The sequence below is a fragment of the Bombus bifarius genome, unplaced genomic scaffold (assembly GCF_011952205.1).
Source record: "Bombus bifarius isolate JDL3187 unplaced genomic scaffold, Bbif_JDL3187 scf7180000007973, whole genome shotgun sequence".
In the NCBI taxonomy this organism is placed as follows: domain Eukaryota; kingdom Metazoa; phylum Arthropoda; class Insecta; order Hymenoptera; family Apidae; genus Bombus; species Bombus bifarius.
In genome coordinates, this window is record NW_022884359.1 from 188,383 (window position 1) to 206,277 (window position 17,895).

The 17,895-nt window shown below is 36.1% G+C and overlaps 1 protein-coding gene across 4 annotated transcripts in view; it reads right to left on the reverse strand.

Moving 5' to 3' along the window:
* Positions 1 to 13,656, reverse strand: part of LOC117216743 (peroxidase-like) — a 34,303-nt gene extending 20,647 nt beyond the window's left edge. For 2 of the 4 annotated variants that reach the window (XM_033463714.1, XM_033463712.1), the window contains exon 1: positions 2,269 to 2,430. In XM_033463714.1, coding sequence (XP_033319605.1) covers positions 2,269 to 2,350 — 82 coding nt within the window. In that variant the 5' untranslated portion in view covers positions 2,351 to 2,430. Of the gene's footprint in view, positions 1 to 2,268; positions 2,431 to 8,083; positions 8,473 to 13,497 lie in introns of those variants that run through there. The other 2 variants (XM_033463715.1, XM_033463713.1) reach the window with 2 other exon arrangements.
* Positions 13,657 to 17,895: the final 4,239 nt, after the last annotated feature.

Genomic DNA, 17,895 nt, shown 5'->3' on the forward strand with positions numbered 1-17,895 from the left:
TTCTTTTATCATACTTCGAAAAAGCTTGTAATTCGATCACTATTAAACATATAGAATGTGTTGAAAATTCGAAGTTCCAAGGATAAACGAACAAACAAATGTAATGCCTACTTGATATTACTATATCTTGCAATTATTCGTGTCACGTAAAGCCTCAATCATGTAATTACTTTGAGCAACACTGCTGTTGTAGTACTTGACGATTCGTTCATTAAACGTAATAAAAATTATCTTCATTTGCTTGAAATATTAGTAACGGATTTTTCACATTTTTTATTATCTACAATTACTATAATCGCCCATTGAAAAAGATATTGTATGTTTACCTTGTATAAATTGTATTGTACGTGTATCTAGATTTCCATATAATCTACTAAAGATACTTATTCTTTTGAACAGAGCACTTCTTATTCCTATACAGATAAGAACTACGTATTATCCAAGTACAAAAAATATCTAAAGCTTGAGAAAAAGATGAAGCAAAACAAACGATACTATGAAGTAGATTACGATTGGAATAGATCTCACGTTTTAATGATATCAACAGGGAAATACGCAAGATAATTGAAAACAGTAATTTGTTAGGTTCGAATGAATAATTACGTACTATCGCTGACTAGCTTTTGAATATTAATATTAAGAGAAATTAATTTTCAGAATCATTGAAAATTTCTAAAAAATGCAATGGAAGAATACATACCTAGTCGAATAAAAACAAGTCATAGGTAACGTGGTAAAGACCACCTGTTAAGATATTCTTTTCATTGCATGTCTGTGTATCGCATTAAAATTGCTTGGCTACATATTTACTAATGCAAAATGAACGTCAGGTGTATTACAAAATTTTTTGCTTAAATATCTTCTCCTATATACTTTTTTCATATTTCAAATTATATTCTTGCACATGTGTATATATAATAATGACAGACTGCACATATTTTTCATTCAACATTTCATTAATTTATATGGTCTGTACGTTGTAAAATTAATACTTAAAACATTTTGTCTTTACTACTGCTTCATACCAAAATAGATATTTCATGGATAAAATATTTAGTCGTTTCTACAGTTCATCTTGTAAAAATATTTTGCAAATCTTTTACACTACTCCGCATTTCTTTTACCACATTTTTCTGTTATCCAATAGTGTACACCAATAAATTTCTTCCTACGTATTTTATTTTTCTCCAAAATTATTTTCACTCTCTGAAAATAACATGGCAATTCACTTCTCGGCTGAGTGTTCCACTTAATGGCAACATGTCACTGTTTTTATTACGTTTAAACTAGTTAAACAGACAATTAAAAAGATTGTTAAATAGTTAGCTAATTTTGAAACGGTTCAATAATTAGACAATTTTAAGACAGATAGTCAAATGATCGTAATAGAATATATTATATCTCATACTGAATTAAGCAAAAAATTTCAATTTTATTGCGTAATTAGTCACAATATTTTCCTGCGAGTGAGTCATACGAGTCAAAGATCTTATTTTCTACGTCATATTTCGTATTACGTTAAAATCCTACAGCCATAACATTGATAAACAATCGAGTGTTTTAAAAATTCGTAGCTTGACCTAGATAACACCGCTGATAAGGGCAATCAATATTACTATTCATTTTCATCCAGCAGGCTTACGTCTTAATACGTATTCGACATATTCTAGATAAATTGATATTCCATTTTTACTTGTTATAACAACGTAAGTCATACTGATAGCCAATTTACCATTTTGGTGACTTGCATTCAATAATACGATGGCAGTGATTGTTAAAATAACGTAAGCACAAGGTGAAAGAGTGCAATTCCCTAGAAAATAATTATATTCTATATAAATGCCATATTGCTAAGAACTATGTCTCAAACCGCAAGAACTATCTACACTGGTTACGCCTGTCTGAATTTCTTCACGCAAGAAGCATACTGAAGTCATAATTTAAAACTTGAAATAAGAGCATCGATTGATTTGGCCGCAGCTAAGATCTATACGCTTTGGCCATCGGTATCTCCTTTTAGATCTGCGGAAATTTCTGTTTCCTGGTTAATTTTATGACCTTGCTATGTATATACATATATCTTTCACCGATAGTACCTAAAATGCTATTTACAATTTTCGTTCGTTTTTGCATTAAAGGCCGCAAAACAATCACTAAGAGTCATACAAATTTCTTACATGCAGTACAATACATACTATGTATGTATATCGGCCAATAAGAATCGTTTATGATCGTCGGATATGAAAAATGTGAGTAACACAACATTACCGGACACGTGATCCATGGGCTTCTCCAATCCATGCATCGTATAGGCCCAACGATTGTTGTCAGCCGGCACAACGAGGAACATTTTCAACACGCAAAAGCGAGACAGCTGTGTTCGCGTTAGAAACGATACTTTCCACACATTCAACGCGAACCTTTGATAATTCTCGCGCCAACACGAATCCGATTAATTACTCGACGAATTGAAAATATCTCTCTTTCGATAAAATGTCAAGTTCAACGAATTAGAGGGATTTCGTTCATAAACTTTCTACGATAGATTCTCGTTGAAAGCTGCTCGTACAGGTGCGTTCACCTCTGACAACTCACACGAGTGAAAAAAATATTTGCGGACGCGCTGCGCTCACGAAAACTAGCTGCCGAAGATGAACCGAAGATTGAACGGTATACAAGTTGGCGAAGGAAACTGAACGCGAGCACGACACCGCGCTGCAGACTGCACAATTCTCTCTATCGTCTCTCTCTTTTCTATGTTGCCCCCTCTCATGTGCCCGCTTACCACATTCAGAATCTTACACACTCTCACAGTGTTTCATCTTTCTCATTCACACTCCATACGAACGTCTCTCTCTCTCGCTCCTTCACAGTTTCTATACGTTGGACTACACGAGAACGTTTCTTACAGTGGATTAATGTGAAGCTCTTTCATTTGTCGAAAGCAACGCATCTAGTTAAACGCTCGTCTTGCTCCGAAGTTCATATATTTATGGGAATTTTGTCCTTTTTTCCTTCGCGAAACGTTCAATACTCTCGCAACAGGCTCGCACTATTTCCGTTTCATTCGCTCGTACAGGCGCGCGTCTCTCTCTTGTTTGCTCGTTCAAGCGCGTGCATTAAGGTGTGTACACACTGATAAGATGACTGCACTATGCAAGCTTGTGCTCCTAAAAATAGTATAAATTATAAATCAAAAATCTTCTCACGCTCTACGGTGCTATTAGTTATAATGCATAATTGTATCCCGTTTAATGTTTCGTGCGATAGATAACGCAGGATTGTTTGCGCGTTATGTAACTGCGCATGTACCTTCACGACAAATTCATGGCATCCTCCTCTTACACTCGGCAACTTATGTGACTTTTTTGCTTTTTTCATTCTGCGTTCCATGCATTTAGACTGTCTTACTCTCACCTCCGTTGGTATCCCGCACACGTTTATACTACGTACTTCTTTATATGCCTCTTTTTTTCCTAAGAAAAATTTCGTGCTCCTACTATCTTTCTTTGCCTTAACGATCTTCGCAAGATCTATCTTTTATACAAAACCGTGCATAAATCTCTTTCAATCCTTCCTTAACCCCTCTCTCGCTCCCTCTCTCACTCTCTCTCTCTCTCTCTTTCTCTCTTTCTCCCTTCTCATACACACGTGCGCGCAGACGGCACACGTACAATAACACAACCTTGCACATTTTATCATGCTTCCACTCGTTCGCTTGTGTACTTCGATTTCTCTCCTACGCACGGTACACGGCGATGATCAACTCCCACCACTGCTATACCTGAGCTCATCTGTCTGTACGTTGCGTATTTCCATCTTTGTTTAACTACAATCTCTTGATTTTTCTATTGCTTTCTCCCTCATACATACATTACGGTACAACATAAATTTTCCGTCTTCGTTTTGCTAGCGCTAGTCATTCTCTTGATTTTACGACTTGCCCGTGTAAGTGTGTATGTGTTTACTCGCTCGCTCGTTCATTCGCCAGACCCCACTATCAGGATAGGGTCACCTTATTCGGTCGAAGAAAAAGACTTCTATCACTCGATGAACACGTGCTCGTTCGGCTTCCCCACCGCTCGTTTCTCGCTGCATGCCAACTCGTAAGCGTGTTCCAGCCGTTCCAGGTTATCGCTGGCCGATTCTTCGTCGCATGATTTTCTGTTTACTAAACGGGGATGTGGAAACACGTGTTCCGTATGATATGACGTCTTCGAAAAACGATTCGAATCCCTAATAATTGAGAATATTCTCGCGTGTCATCGATCGATGTTGGGCACGCAAGTAAAGTAGCGATAGTCGATATCTTTCTTGCTTCGTGAAATTGTGAGCGGCTTTCACGTGGTCGTTGTTATTGCGACTTCTCGAGTTTCAGCTTAGCTGAAGCACTCGAGTTTTTATAAACTTAATAGTTTATCGGTTTTTGTTTGAAAACAAAGTCGTGAAAAATTACAACTTCCATAAGTTATCTTTCAACATGACACGAAATCAAAAGTTTGCTGGTAAATGTTTGTTGGTATGCTTTCAATTTGCACGAAAATACCGTTAAACGCAAGCCGACCATTCATTCTTTCAGTTAGAAATTTGTTTGCGTTCGACTGATGAATTGAAAATTTCTTGAGTCCCGTTAGAAACAAGAATTTGTATATTCTCGACAGTTACTGGTAATAAATCGTTGATTTATAATAAATGGAGGATTATTCATCGTGGTCAGATGACCATTAACCTCCTACGCCCTGTATTAAATTTATTTCGTTGCAACGTAAATTCCTAGAAAATTTTTCAGCAGAAATACATATTTCAGATTCGTGCAGAAATGTTAGCATTGTCCTGTATTCAACTATCCTAAATCGACTCACTTCTCTCATGATTTCCTTAATTTCCCATATTTAAAAATACATACATGTTTGTTTGAAAAGATGTTTGCATTCAGTGCAAAATTCACCGAGGCATTTATGGATACAAAAGGTAGACGATATTGTAAATCCAGGAACTCTATCTCTGTCTATAATTGTCCTTTTTCTTATCTGTAAGATACCCTCCAAACCCTTAAACCGTATATGGCACGTTTATGGACCCTACCAACAACCCAGTACTTTTCCACTGCTTTCACTGTGGCCTTCCTGTCCTGCGCAGTACCGATATTTACACAAGGGAACAACATGTAGGTAGACGAATGAATACTCGCTATATAAATCGATGTATTAGGTTGTCCCAAAAGTTCCCAAATAATATAAGTCCCAATTATTGTAAGTATTATAAAACAGTATTATAAAACAAAACATGTTGTGTACCTATTATTTCCTTACAAAACCTACTACTCATTCTACATACGATACAATGGTTACAGTCGATAGTAAATAATAAATCTAATATTTCTTATTTCGATCTTATTATACTCTTCTTGTACAAGATTAATAGATTGTGCTATTTGTTTCGTGAAAAATAAATTGTTTTGTAAAATTACTTCTCGTATACATTATACGTGTATTTTAATAATTATACATAGATAACCTAATATTGCAGAAAAACGTGTGATATTTATTAAAAAAAAAATTTCGTTTTCGAAAATCGAAAAATATATGATGATTGAACTATTATCGTTGGCCTGTCACACGAATTAAGAATAAGGATTAAGGACTGTGTTACCGGATCAATGCGTCTAATGGACGAGCGCAGTTATAAGTAAGAGAGTGTTAAATCAATTGGAACTGAAATAAGTACAGTCATGAATCACGAGTGTATCTATCAATTGAACTCTTGGTACAAAGGCTACGGCAATGACGTTCAATTAAGAAAATTGAGAAATTTATGGAATCGTTGGTCAAGAGTATTTGTAATCAAACAAGAACAGCAACTAGTTTAACGGAAGTTCATACTCAAACTGTAAATGAATTTTATAAAAGCATATCCTACGTTTCGTTACTTGAAAAACGAGACTATTTCATTTTGAAAATATCGTCATTTGATATTTTAAAAGTTATCCTTGAAAATATCATAAAACGTTTTCGCATGTACTCGCGAGATCGTTATACCGCTTTTAGGACTCCTCTTGGCACTTCCTTTTTCGATAACTTATTAACAGTCGAAATACAGAGAACGACTAAGATCCACCGAATGCAAAGAATATGTGGCGATCAATTTTATCTCGAAAATTATATGTACATTTGAGAGATTTACCAATTAAATTTAATTCTTTACGTTAATTTTTTATATTCAATGGAAGTCTACTTTCTGTGAAAGCGACATCTGAAATAGAAATCTTGCACATTTTCCGTTCGAATAACCTAGCTTCTAATCCTACACCTATTAATATTAATAGGGAAATTACAGCGACATCAAAATCGATGACTGAAAACTGAAACAACTATGTGGATTACGTGATCTCCTTTATCGACGTGAAATTTTCCATAAAAATGATCAAATCAACTTTCATTTCTCGAATTTCACTTCAAACAATTTATATAATGAAAATAAATTGTAAAAGTATACAGATTCCTATCGGGTTGATTCTGTTTCGATTTTTCAACGCTTCTCAACGACTCTCGTGATTCTAGACTCTTCGAAAAAATTGAGAATTATTATTATGTATTTTAAATCTTCAGTCAAAGATTAATATTGAACTTTATGTTTAAAACTTACATGTTTGCCCTTTCATATTATTAAACGAGACTTTTAACCTTCTGTTTCTGACGTCAAAACATCCTTATCGGAAGTTTAACGTCGGAGTATTGATTAGAAATTCGGAGCAAGTGCAGATGCAGCAACTTGATATTCCACGATCTGTGACCATTTCTGATCCCAGCAGCATACTTTTTATATATAAAGTTAAGATTTTAGTTATTATGTCGAATAAATAAAAGTAAAGTAACAAGGGTCAACTGATCAAATGTTATTGGTAATATAGGTATTCCTTTATCAATATTTACAGTGTAAGTTTTCGAGATTTTTTTATGTAAACATGTGCACGCGCTATTACCAAATATCTGATTTTTGTATATTATCATATAAATCCACGAAGATATGTTACGGTAAATAATTTCCAAATGTAGGAAGCTGTATTAATACGTCAAATACAATCAATTAATACTTAATGGTAGAATAATACATTAATACAATCAAATTTCAAATCTGAAGACGTATTTTAATGTAGCTAAAACTAAATAATTGAGAATATAGACTCACGCGTGACAAAAAGGATGTACGTAATTGAGACGTATATTTGAGCGTGTTTATTAAGAAGATTAGAATTTTATTGTTCCGATTGTGTTGTGCAAGATGTAGTAAGGTACTAAACTTTGCCGTATAGGTTTCAGAACTCCTCGCTTCTAAACAAAGTTGTTTGAATACACGAAAGTCTGTTGACGTAGGAGAGATCAAATGTCAAACCCATAAATATCTTGAGTTAAATGCAAACGTTTTTTCTTTCAAGTAATTCTTCCAAACTGATCTGTAGTAATACGTATATGAATGATAAAAATTAAGAAGAAAAAGTAAAAGAAAAAGAAAAAAAAACGTTGTCCTATCAACAATTAACCGATATATCTTATCACTTAGTAACTAGTAACACTTTCTTGATTGCGACATGTTGACCAACCTTTTAAATATTCACTATCCCTATAGTAAAGTTAAACATCGTAACATCTGCTTATGTCAATAAACGCAGACGATATACATACTCATTTCTATCCACATCTACTTGTCATTACTGTTACATCGATTCGAAAAAAGGTTTTAACGACTACCCGACCTACCGTCATAAAATTGCAATTTCGCATCTATCTACTTCCTTAATTATCTGTTTTATCACGTCATATTCTCCAAACCGGGAGAACGCTGTTTTCGAAATATACTTTCCACATAATCAAATTCGCACTATCTATAAAGTTTATATTAAACAAATATTCCTAAAATGACACTAAAAAATTGAATTAAAATTAGAAAAAGTGCTACACTTTGCGTATGAACGTAACGAAGTTTCGCGCTTTCAGTGTGAATTCTTTTTTTTAATGGTTGCTCCCACTTTCTGCATAATTCAATGGCTACGTTAATGGCGACATTACAACTAATCACAACTTACCTAAATATGACTTCTTGAAATGATCGACTCGCAAGTTTTCATACAGGAAGGTGAACACGTCCACGCCCATTTTTCCGTTTGAAAATAGAATAGTTGGGCTGCTGGAGCCCTACGCTAATTTTAACTTTTTGGAAAATTGGCGAACAACAACAGAGCTAATCTTCCGTGCGATCGATAAAACGTTTTTCGGACGCGACTCGAAAATTCTTGACCACTATTTACCAACTGATTACTGGACTAATTATTCGGAACGATCGATAGGAAAGAGAATCGGTAAGTGACAACCAGAGGAACGTTGAATTTAAAAAATAAATAATCAACAAACTCTCACAGATTGGGCGTGCTTCCTGTACGATCGACTACCCGAATTCGACTCTCCCGGTGGAATACTGCTAATCCCCTCTACCCCGCCGAGAACGTCCTCCGCAGGGCGCATGCGCTTGTCCCTATGGAACTACAGTATGCGTCTATGTTCATGCGTACCAACAATAAAAGGCCATTGTGCAGACGGCGATAAATGTTCGATTCGATTTCCCGTTTCGCAGGCTTTCAAACGGATTAATTAAGTACGTTAAACCGCGAACACTTGCAAAACGATCGTACTAGCGATGACTTTAAGCAACGATTAAAGTCTTGCATTGTGGCAAAATTGAAACTTGCATTATGGAAACTTGAAATGAAATCTTGCAATTTAAACTTTGGTAATGTCAATTTGATAATGTCAATCATAGAGCAGTGTTTATGAATTCTTGTCGAACTAAAAGTGTTTAGAAATCGATATAACCGTTTGTTTTGTTGTTTGCCTGACACAGTTTCAAGCGATTCGAACGCATCGCTAATTGCAAAGCATCATGGACCATGACTTATTTAATAGAGTTGAGGGTCGCATTTTAACTACAGTATTAAACTTGTAAAGAGCTCAAATGTTGTCTATTAATTTCAAGACAAACTTCGTTTAAAAGGTATTCTAATTTCTTAAGAACTCTTTCAATTTAAATACAACAATCACATCAACAAAATTTCTTTACAGGACTTCAAGGTCAGAGTTGTTTTCTGGAGAGAGTAAGATTTGTAGAATATACGCTTTCATGCGACAATAATCTATTATGTATTTGAAAACAGAACTTTTTATGCGTTAACTCTTCGCGAAGTGTTTAATTGCACTATTCTATGTAGATAACTTAAGTCTGCGCGTCAATTACAAGCAACAGAATCAGAAAAAACGTACAGAAAAAACAGAAATATCCGTACTATGCGCTATGGCCTACATTCTAATGAAACGCCTGACTAAATGAAAAATTCGCATTCCTCGGTGAAATTTCCATTTTGTTCGAGTTCCTGCATTTCTCGAATTCCTTCCATACGATCGTAAAAATGAAAAATATAAATTCGCTATTTTCCAGGTGGCGTGCTTGTTGTAGTGCAGAGGATAGTTCGAACGAAAACGAACCACGATTGTTCTGCCTGTATTGCTCGTTCTTCCACCTCGTCATGAAAGCCAGTAAAAACCGTACAGTGGGGAGCGGAATAGCGAACTCGGCCGTTTCCCTAGGAAGGTAGGGGAACGGGAGGAGACGAGCCATACGAAGATCGTACGGAATGGTTATCCGTCACGCGTGTATCACGTGCTCGTTCGACCGGCCGGCATCTTTACCGTTTCTTGTCTGCATCCATCGCTGAATTTCTTGTGCGCTCAAACGAAATTTTCAAATCTGCCTTGTTTTTATCGAAATGCACGAAAAAGGTCGAACGATTGATAACGGTTGTTTAAATAAAACTCTATTCGAGGTAATTTTTTAGTATGTACATAATTTGAAAAAGCGTGCGCGTTCTATTTCTAACGAACCTTGAGATAACTAAAATTCAGATACATATTGCAAATATAGACATCGTAGTATAATCATAACCACCAGTACACCGAGGACTGACTCATGGTTAACGAATTCCTTTTCTGTATCTGAGTTTAAACCTAGTTTTTTTTACAATGCCATTCTGTCGTTAAGGTTGTCACGTAGTCAAACTCGAAGATGGTATCCCGCTGGGGGTAACCATCCACGTGTTATTTAGCAATTAAGTTAGAAAAATTTTCCAAATGTTTAGCTGGACAAATTGTAAAGTACAAATTAAATAAACAAAAAAGAAGGTTGTCACCGGTCAGCTGATCATTAATGAAATAGATATATATATAATTGACTTTTTGGTAATTAATTTGACGTTGAAATTTTATCATTATATATATATATATATATAGTATAATAAACTTTACCGAGTTGCAAAAATAACATAGAAAATAAGCTTCTGATTTACCTCGTGTATTATAAATCTGTATAACATATTTCTACACGCTCTTCTATTTATTCAAAAAGGTGACCAGGAAAACACGTACGATAATATGTGCATATTTAGTCATCTATGTCGAAGTTGTATCGACGTTTACTTTTAAAAACGTTATGTAAAGTACACTGCGTGTAACTACTTAACAAGGCCAAAAGATTACGGCAGTATCATAGCGAGGAACTTTAGATCGAGTTCAGAAGAAGCTCGAAGAAATATAGTTGCGATTAGCTAATCAGTGCGGTTTACGACTGTCACAAGACATTTCCTGCTTGTACATTGTAAAACTGGCACGTGACAAATATTACAAACACATAGCTCAGGCCGTTTTATTATTGTTCGTTCGTCATAGTTGAGATCTATTCACCTTGCATAACGTGTTGGTATTTTCCGATTTTTGGTCCATTGCGCAAACCGTAAGATCTTGTGAAATTAAATCGTTTGAAAAATGAAACGGTACAAGTATATTTCCAACTGATATTACGAAAAATGTAACGAACGCAAAACGAGATCTCAAGAAAAGACCAATCTACCTTAATCCATTTTTACACAAATATATTATTTAGGTAATAACGTCGTTCTTAAGAGACAATTAATAAATAAGCATTATTTCCAAGCTTAAGATAAAGCTTTCTCGAAACTAAAGTTTTATCGTACATTTAAATGGGTTCGTTACGATGTCGTTTAACATGAATCATCAAATTGTGGCGAAACTGTTATAAAAATTTCTCAATCGAATATTACGGTTGCTTACGCAGAGAACACATAACGGGAAATATGCCTATTAAGCGAATAGTTAATCGACATAAATGGAGAACTATCCTCTCTTCGATCGAACGATGTTTGCAAAGAATTCAGTTACTTCGAGGCACATGTTATATGCATTACGTCTGTTTAATCATTCTGTAATAAATACCGTAGGCTAGATGTATGTGTAGACGTTCACCGTCTACCTGGCCTTATTTTCAACCGCGTTATTTTTAGTAACTGGAACGGGTTAAACTTTGTTAATTTATCGATAATCATTTATTTTGACGAGAGAATGAAAACCTTTGACCAAATGTAGAATTTTATAATGCATCGATGTATCTGTTATTCAAATAAAAATTCCGACGGACAGTCAGATAAAATCTCTACGAGTTCAAATTTGTTTAATTATCATTTAAGAATATTATACGAGCATTAGCATCGCTGTTTTATTATTTCAGGTAAAATTAAGAGAGCAGATAATAATTGTAATAACCTTATCATGTATGCTCTTGCCGTTGTTTTGATTTGATTTCATTGAATATAATTATCACTGTTATTGCAAGATAATCAAGACTATTATCTCTGGGCCAACTGAATCACCTTGTTAATTTCTAATAGAAGCATTATCGTATAAAACAATAAACAATTATCGTTGAAAACGAAGACTATGTTTATGTCTTATTGATACATCTCGTTGTTAAACTGGTAGAAACATCAGAATACTCGGATGTTTTCAAAGTACGAATTGACGTTGGCGGTAATGTATTCTGTTGTTTGCCCGCGTTTATCGAGAAGCATTCTGTTCACTATTGCATAACAATGCGCGATGACGACCGAGAAAGTGCCATGAACGCGTCACCTATTATTTACAGCATAAAACTGAACACCATACTGCTCGTTCGATAAAAGCGAATACAATACTTTTAGCGGGAATATTTGATTTGAGAATGAATGCGAAAACGTATATTCGAACGTGATTGCGTGGAAATTCCACGTTCTAGGTCACCGAAGCCCAAAACAGGAAACAATCGAAGGAAAGTAATCCTTGCATCGAGTTATGAAAAGGTTGTACGAGTAGCGAAACGTGATTACAATTGACGATATAATTCGAACATTAATATTTTAAGCATCGCGTGATAAAAACGAAGTAACAGAAACAGAAACGTGACTAGAAATCATCTTTACAAGCTTTTGTCCCGTTCGATGGTTCTAGCTTCGATTACGATTCATTCGATCGTCACACGTCTTTCATCTACGGTATTGAACTTTACTTGACTTTCAGATCATTATTCGTAATTGTTCGTACTCTGATATCAAATCGACGTAGATCTTCGATTAAATCGACGTTACGAAATTTCTTTGCTTAAAAATAAATAAATTTTGGTTTACAAATTGAACTACACCCGTGAAAATGATTGTACAATATTATATAAATACGTTTCATCGTAAAAGACAAGACGATAGCGATGTAGAATTGTTTAAACGTGATTAATCGCGTTATTCCTGAACAGGAGAACATAAGATATATCGTCATTCATAATGAAACTGTAACGTATCGTATTCCGTTATCAACGTTCACCGTTGCTTTACTGTTTTTTTTTAAAAATAACTATTAAATCTAGGTCACTCGACGATCACTGCAAAATTGATATTCGCATTCCTATTACCGCCCACGAATAGTCTAGCACGGTTTTGTCGCTCAGACATACAACTTTCTTCTCAACTTAAGAGGGATCTGCTTTCACCGACCGAAAAATTTGCCCATTGAAAGCCGCACTACGAAGAAACGACATATATCAAACCTAAAGCAAAGTCGAAAATTTAGTTCGTCGCGCTTTCTATAACCGGTATTGTGTTTCCTATGTCACCATCTTAACCAACCAAGAATGACAAATATTTTTGTACGATATAGGAACAGGTGTGTCACGAGCGAACACGCGGGTACGTGATTCAACATCGTATACATACAATATAAAATATAAAGCGTATCGATCGCAAATAAACTTTTCTTGCACTCGGGACGAAATGGGGGAAAATCAGGACGAAATTTCAATCGCACATCGATAGACCGATCGAGAGGTGACAGGAGACGCGGATCGTCATCTTGTAATCTCGCGTGAAACTTACGATAGTAAACAGTACGACGACGATGATGATAATACGATACGTCGATAGTTCCTCTAAGTTTGTATAATTTCGATTTACCGCCAGGGGAGGATTTTTCAAAAGCGCGGGAAACATCCAGTCGATGGCGAATCGATCTAATCCGAGCAAAAGTGCTGAGGCGATCGCGTTAAAATTCAAGGACGAATTATAGAAAGGGTACTCACAGTCGTACGATAACGATGAGCTTTGAAACGGAAATCTTGGCGATTGGTTCACGACGACGTGCTCATCTGCGCCACCGATTTCAGCCACCTTGGTAAGCTTCTATTAGACTGCAGCTCGTATTCGCGCCACCTCTAGTGCGCCTCTGGCTGATCCTCGCTTTTCAACTGCAACTATATACGAAGACGAGCTCTATCGGCCAACAAGTGATTCTAGATAGCGGGGCCTCTGCCTGACACTCTCATTGGTTATTGGATCGTGTACTTACTCGTCTTTTAGCGTGATCGTCGCGGGGTCGTCGCTGGGTCGTCGCGGGGTCGTTCCGGGTCGATCTCCACCCCGGGTAGAAAGTTCATGTACATCGAGGAATTCAACGATCGCCTTACCATCCACGTTCATGGCTCTTCGTCTTCTGTTTGCGTATTTCCATACGGTAGTCGAACCCTTGTCGCTCGAACCATGCTAAGCTGGTGCTCGTGAGCGAGGGAGAGACGGTGAACTTGAACTTTGCTTCAGGATCTCGAGACTCGTTTTCGGCGATGTAACATGAAATAACATCAACTATTTTTTCGCTCGTTTGCTCGGTGGTGCGAATCGCAGGGATAAAAGATCGCTGGTCGATAGATAGTGACAACGTATCTGTATGAACGCAAACTACGTACATGATATTGATACGACGCTAGACGTTTTTATAATTTTTTATCGGCCAACATTTCGCACAATGATGTTTTCATGGTCGTAAGGAGGAAAGTGTGCAAATAGTACTATATTTCTTCTGTTTGCTAATCATTCTGGAAAATACGTCTAATTTATTCGCCTATCGCATACACGAGGAAGGGATCGCGGTTACGAAATTGAAAATTTGAATTAACAGTATTTCACTTCTACGATTTATCGTATTTTTTATCGACATGTTTCAGCTCCACGAAATTAACGCGCCGGTTTTAGGATTGGAATTTTAATGCGAATGTTGCATATATTTTGTGCCATTTTTATTATAATATCCTTGTATGTGTATACTTCTTTGTTGAAATACGCGTGTTATTCCTCGAAAGGTAGGTTATTCCTCGATGAATTGTTTGTTTGTGGTGTAGAGAGTTCTCCTAAAGATCAAAACAAGATAAAAAATATATAGCGTCTTGTATTCTAGCTTGGATTTATATCAGTTACAAAAAATCGTAAATATACCTATGATGTGTACATAGACGAGAAGTACGTGACGAGTGGATACAATAAACGTACGAAATACATTGACTTTTTGTGCAATACTTTCGATGTATATTAACAAAGAAGCAAATTAATTGAAATGTCAATTATAACGATGTAATTAATACACTATCTGTAACTGCACATTGGATAAGTATGTAAGTAAATAAATCTGCTTTGACTCTTCGATTTCGATTAGCGACAACAACAAAGACGAACGGCATAACAAAATAAGACGACAGATCGTGTCAAAACACTGCGCAATTCGAGCAAGCTAGAATACAGTCCGCGATAAAAAAAAATAGTACACTCTGTAAAGTTTGTAATAGCGTGGAACGGTACAGAAAGAGTATAGAAAATATTTGTATACGTATTTAGCTATGGATTAATACGACGATAACTTTATTTATTCTAGCATGTAACTGTTGTCCTTTGATTCTTAGACTTTCATGAAAGACCAAAATAATAGGAAATATCGCTTCTCGTTTGAACGCGAGCAAGTGACAAATTCTGCAATAAGAAAATTTACAATATAGCCTAGAGAGATATTATACGCAGTTTGTAGAAAATGGAGAAAGGCTAACGGATACTTAACATTGTCGAAAGAAAGCTACTCTGTCTCAAGGATAGCTAAAGCTGTCGATAGAAGTCGAAAAGTTATTCGTTTACTTCGAAGTGCATAGAATTGCATGGCGAAGGAGACGTACGGTGGGCGATCTGAAGTTTTAACAGCATCGAACTCATCGTTATCGATGACAGCAAGGCAGATTGCCGAAGTTGCTGGGATAAAACCGAATGTCATAAATGTCCAAGTGTCTTCCAGTATTCTGAGACAACGCGAGCCAGCGTCGTTCGGCGTGCTTTCAGCCGAGCAAGGGCATTAATTAAAGCGGAGTAGGAGAAAGATAGGCGACTGTTACTTCATACTATACAAACAGACGGCCTGTTTTGTTGTCCGTCGATTTATTTACGCCGAGAAGCCGCGTACGGGCGACGGACAGTGACTGAGACCGACAGGGAAAGTATTTGCAACGGAAGAAACTGCAAAGGAAACCTCCTCCGACAGAGGTAAATCGAAAGACGAGATTGCAGTTTGTGGTAGAACATACGCATTGGGAAGGGAAATATTTTAAATTTTGATTTTTACTGGCTGTACCCCGCGATAGAACGCGAAAGCTTAGAGTGGTCGATGCTGCTCGACTGGCTCCTATATCCTGTTTCTTCAGGCCTGCAGGGTTGCATAGTCCCTCAATAACACGTTTGCTACAGTCAGACTTCTACTCGAACTTTTCCAAACAACTATCTTATCTAATGTGTCTCTTCCATATCGCACGACCACGTAGAAAATATCATTGCAAGTCGCAACATCGGAATATCTTCTGACATGTTCTTCCTTCCAGCGGGAATACACGAAGCCGGTTTTCTACAGGTTATGAGCTTCAGAAGACAGATCGATTCCTCGAGGCGAAGATACCTGAAACTTTCCAATCATCCGCGATAATATCCAATACAGGATTTTCTACCTAAATTAAATGCTTCTCGCGCAAAATAAGGACACGTTGCAAGCCAATCTGACAACTTCATAAAATCACCAATGACAAATAATAACAAAAATGTAGAGACAGTTGAGTCGAACAACATCGATACCGATAACATCAAATGCTTCCTTAAATGCTTCCACCTCTAACATCGCAATTCAACCAGAGTCTTGCCAACAAACGGAGATTACAAATACAGGTACGTATTAAAAGAGCATTATATCTATATATACGGAGACATCAATTGTTCTCAATAATCCTGCAGATAATCCAGTGCAAACAAATTCAAACACCGCCTTATCAAAGAGCGGTATTAGACAGTACTTTTAAGAAAGCAAACAAACGTAGGAAACTTTCCAAGGATGCCATTAAGCATATCAGCGTTATGATTAGACGAGCAGAAAGCAAGATTAACGATCTTTAATTAAATATTCTTATGGATCTCGTTCGGTTAACCACTTTTTTGGAAAATTCATTTGGAGCTGAAGTAGCTCAGGAGCATACGACATTAATTACGTATCGGTACTAATTAAAACGTTAATCGAGGCTTACCCTGTACCAAAGGAACGAAGTATCAAAAATAGAATTAAACTGTCTAATACTTTCAGTGTCTGACGATAATGATTGACGATATATCATGTTGCTCCACCCTCGGTATCAACACGTTGTGAATGTGAACCTGGCCTTAAAGAATCTCTCTCTGCTGTCATGCATTATATCTAAGTTATTACATATTAATTATTAATCACGCTATCAATTACGCTAACGACTATCGTACAATGGAACGTATAAGTGGCCTTTTACCCCATTTACCTCAACTACTAGTCTTGCTGAATAAATATCAATCTGATATAGTTTGGTTGCAAGAAAGCAACTTTAAGCTCGCCATCAGACGATTCAAATCGAAGATTATAATTCATTTGTCATTAATCGTAACTCTCAAATCGTTAGTGCAGATGCAGCTATGTTGATTAAGAGTTCCTTAATTACTGAAAAATTGCAAATCACCTCTAATACGAAAATAGTAACAATTACAGTACGTACGTATTCCTAATAGTTACCGATTAAATCTAATAAAAAATTAAATAAAAAAAAGAACGTACACGTAACAGTGATTTTTTAGGTTATGTTGAACGTTAAAAATTTGATTTCTAAGATATTAGTATGTAATTAACGCTTTAGTATCTATTTCTGGTAATGAAGTTAACATCTAGCTCCGGTGTCGACGGCTTAAACGACAGCTAGCGCCTGATAATATACATACGTATATACAATAGTTGCGCATGCATTCGCAACATATTTTCGCTTGTACAAATTTTTTAATATCATCAGCGAGGATAGCAACCGTTATCGGAAAATAATAATTAAGAATCACGATATCAAAGTATTTTTTAGACGATTCGAATGGTTTTAAACGATTGTTGATAAATCTATCGATCGAGTGAAATTTTCGAAAAAATTACGATTGCCCGATTTTTCTAATAAATATTTCGCACTTCCAAATATTTACTTTCTATCGTATTTCTAAGAAACGTTGCCTCACGAAGCATGCAATATCGCCTCTTAGTCTTATCGTTTCTCATTTAAGGATCATTTTCGTAACCTTAGAAATAGATAAATCGTGATGCAACGTTTATTAAATACGATCAGCCGACT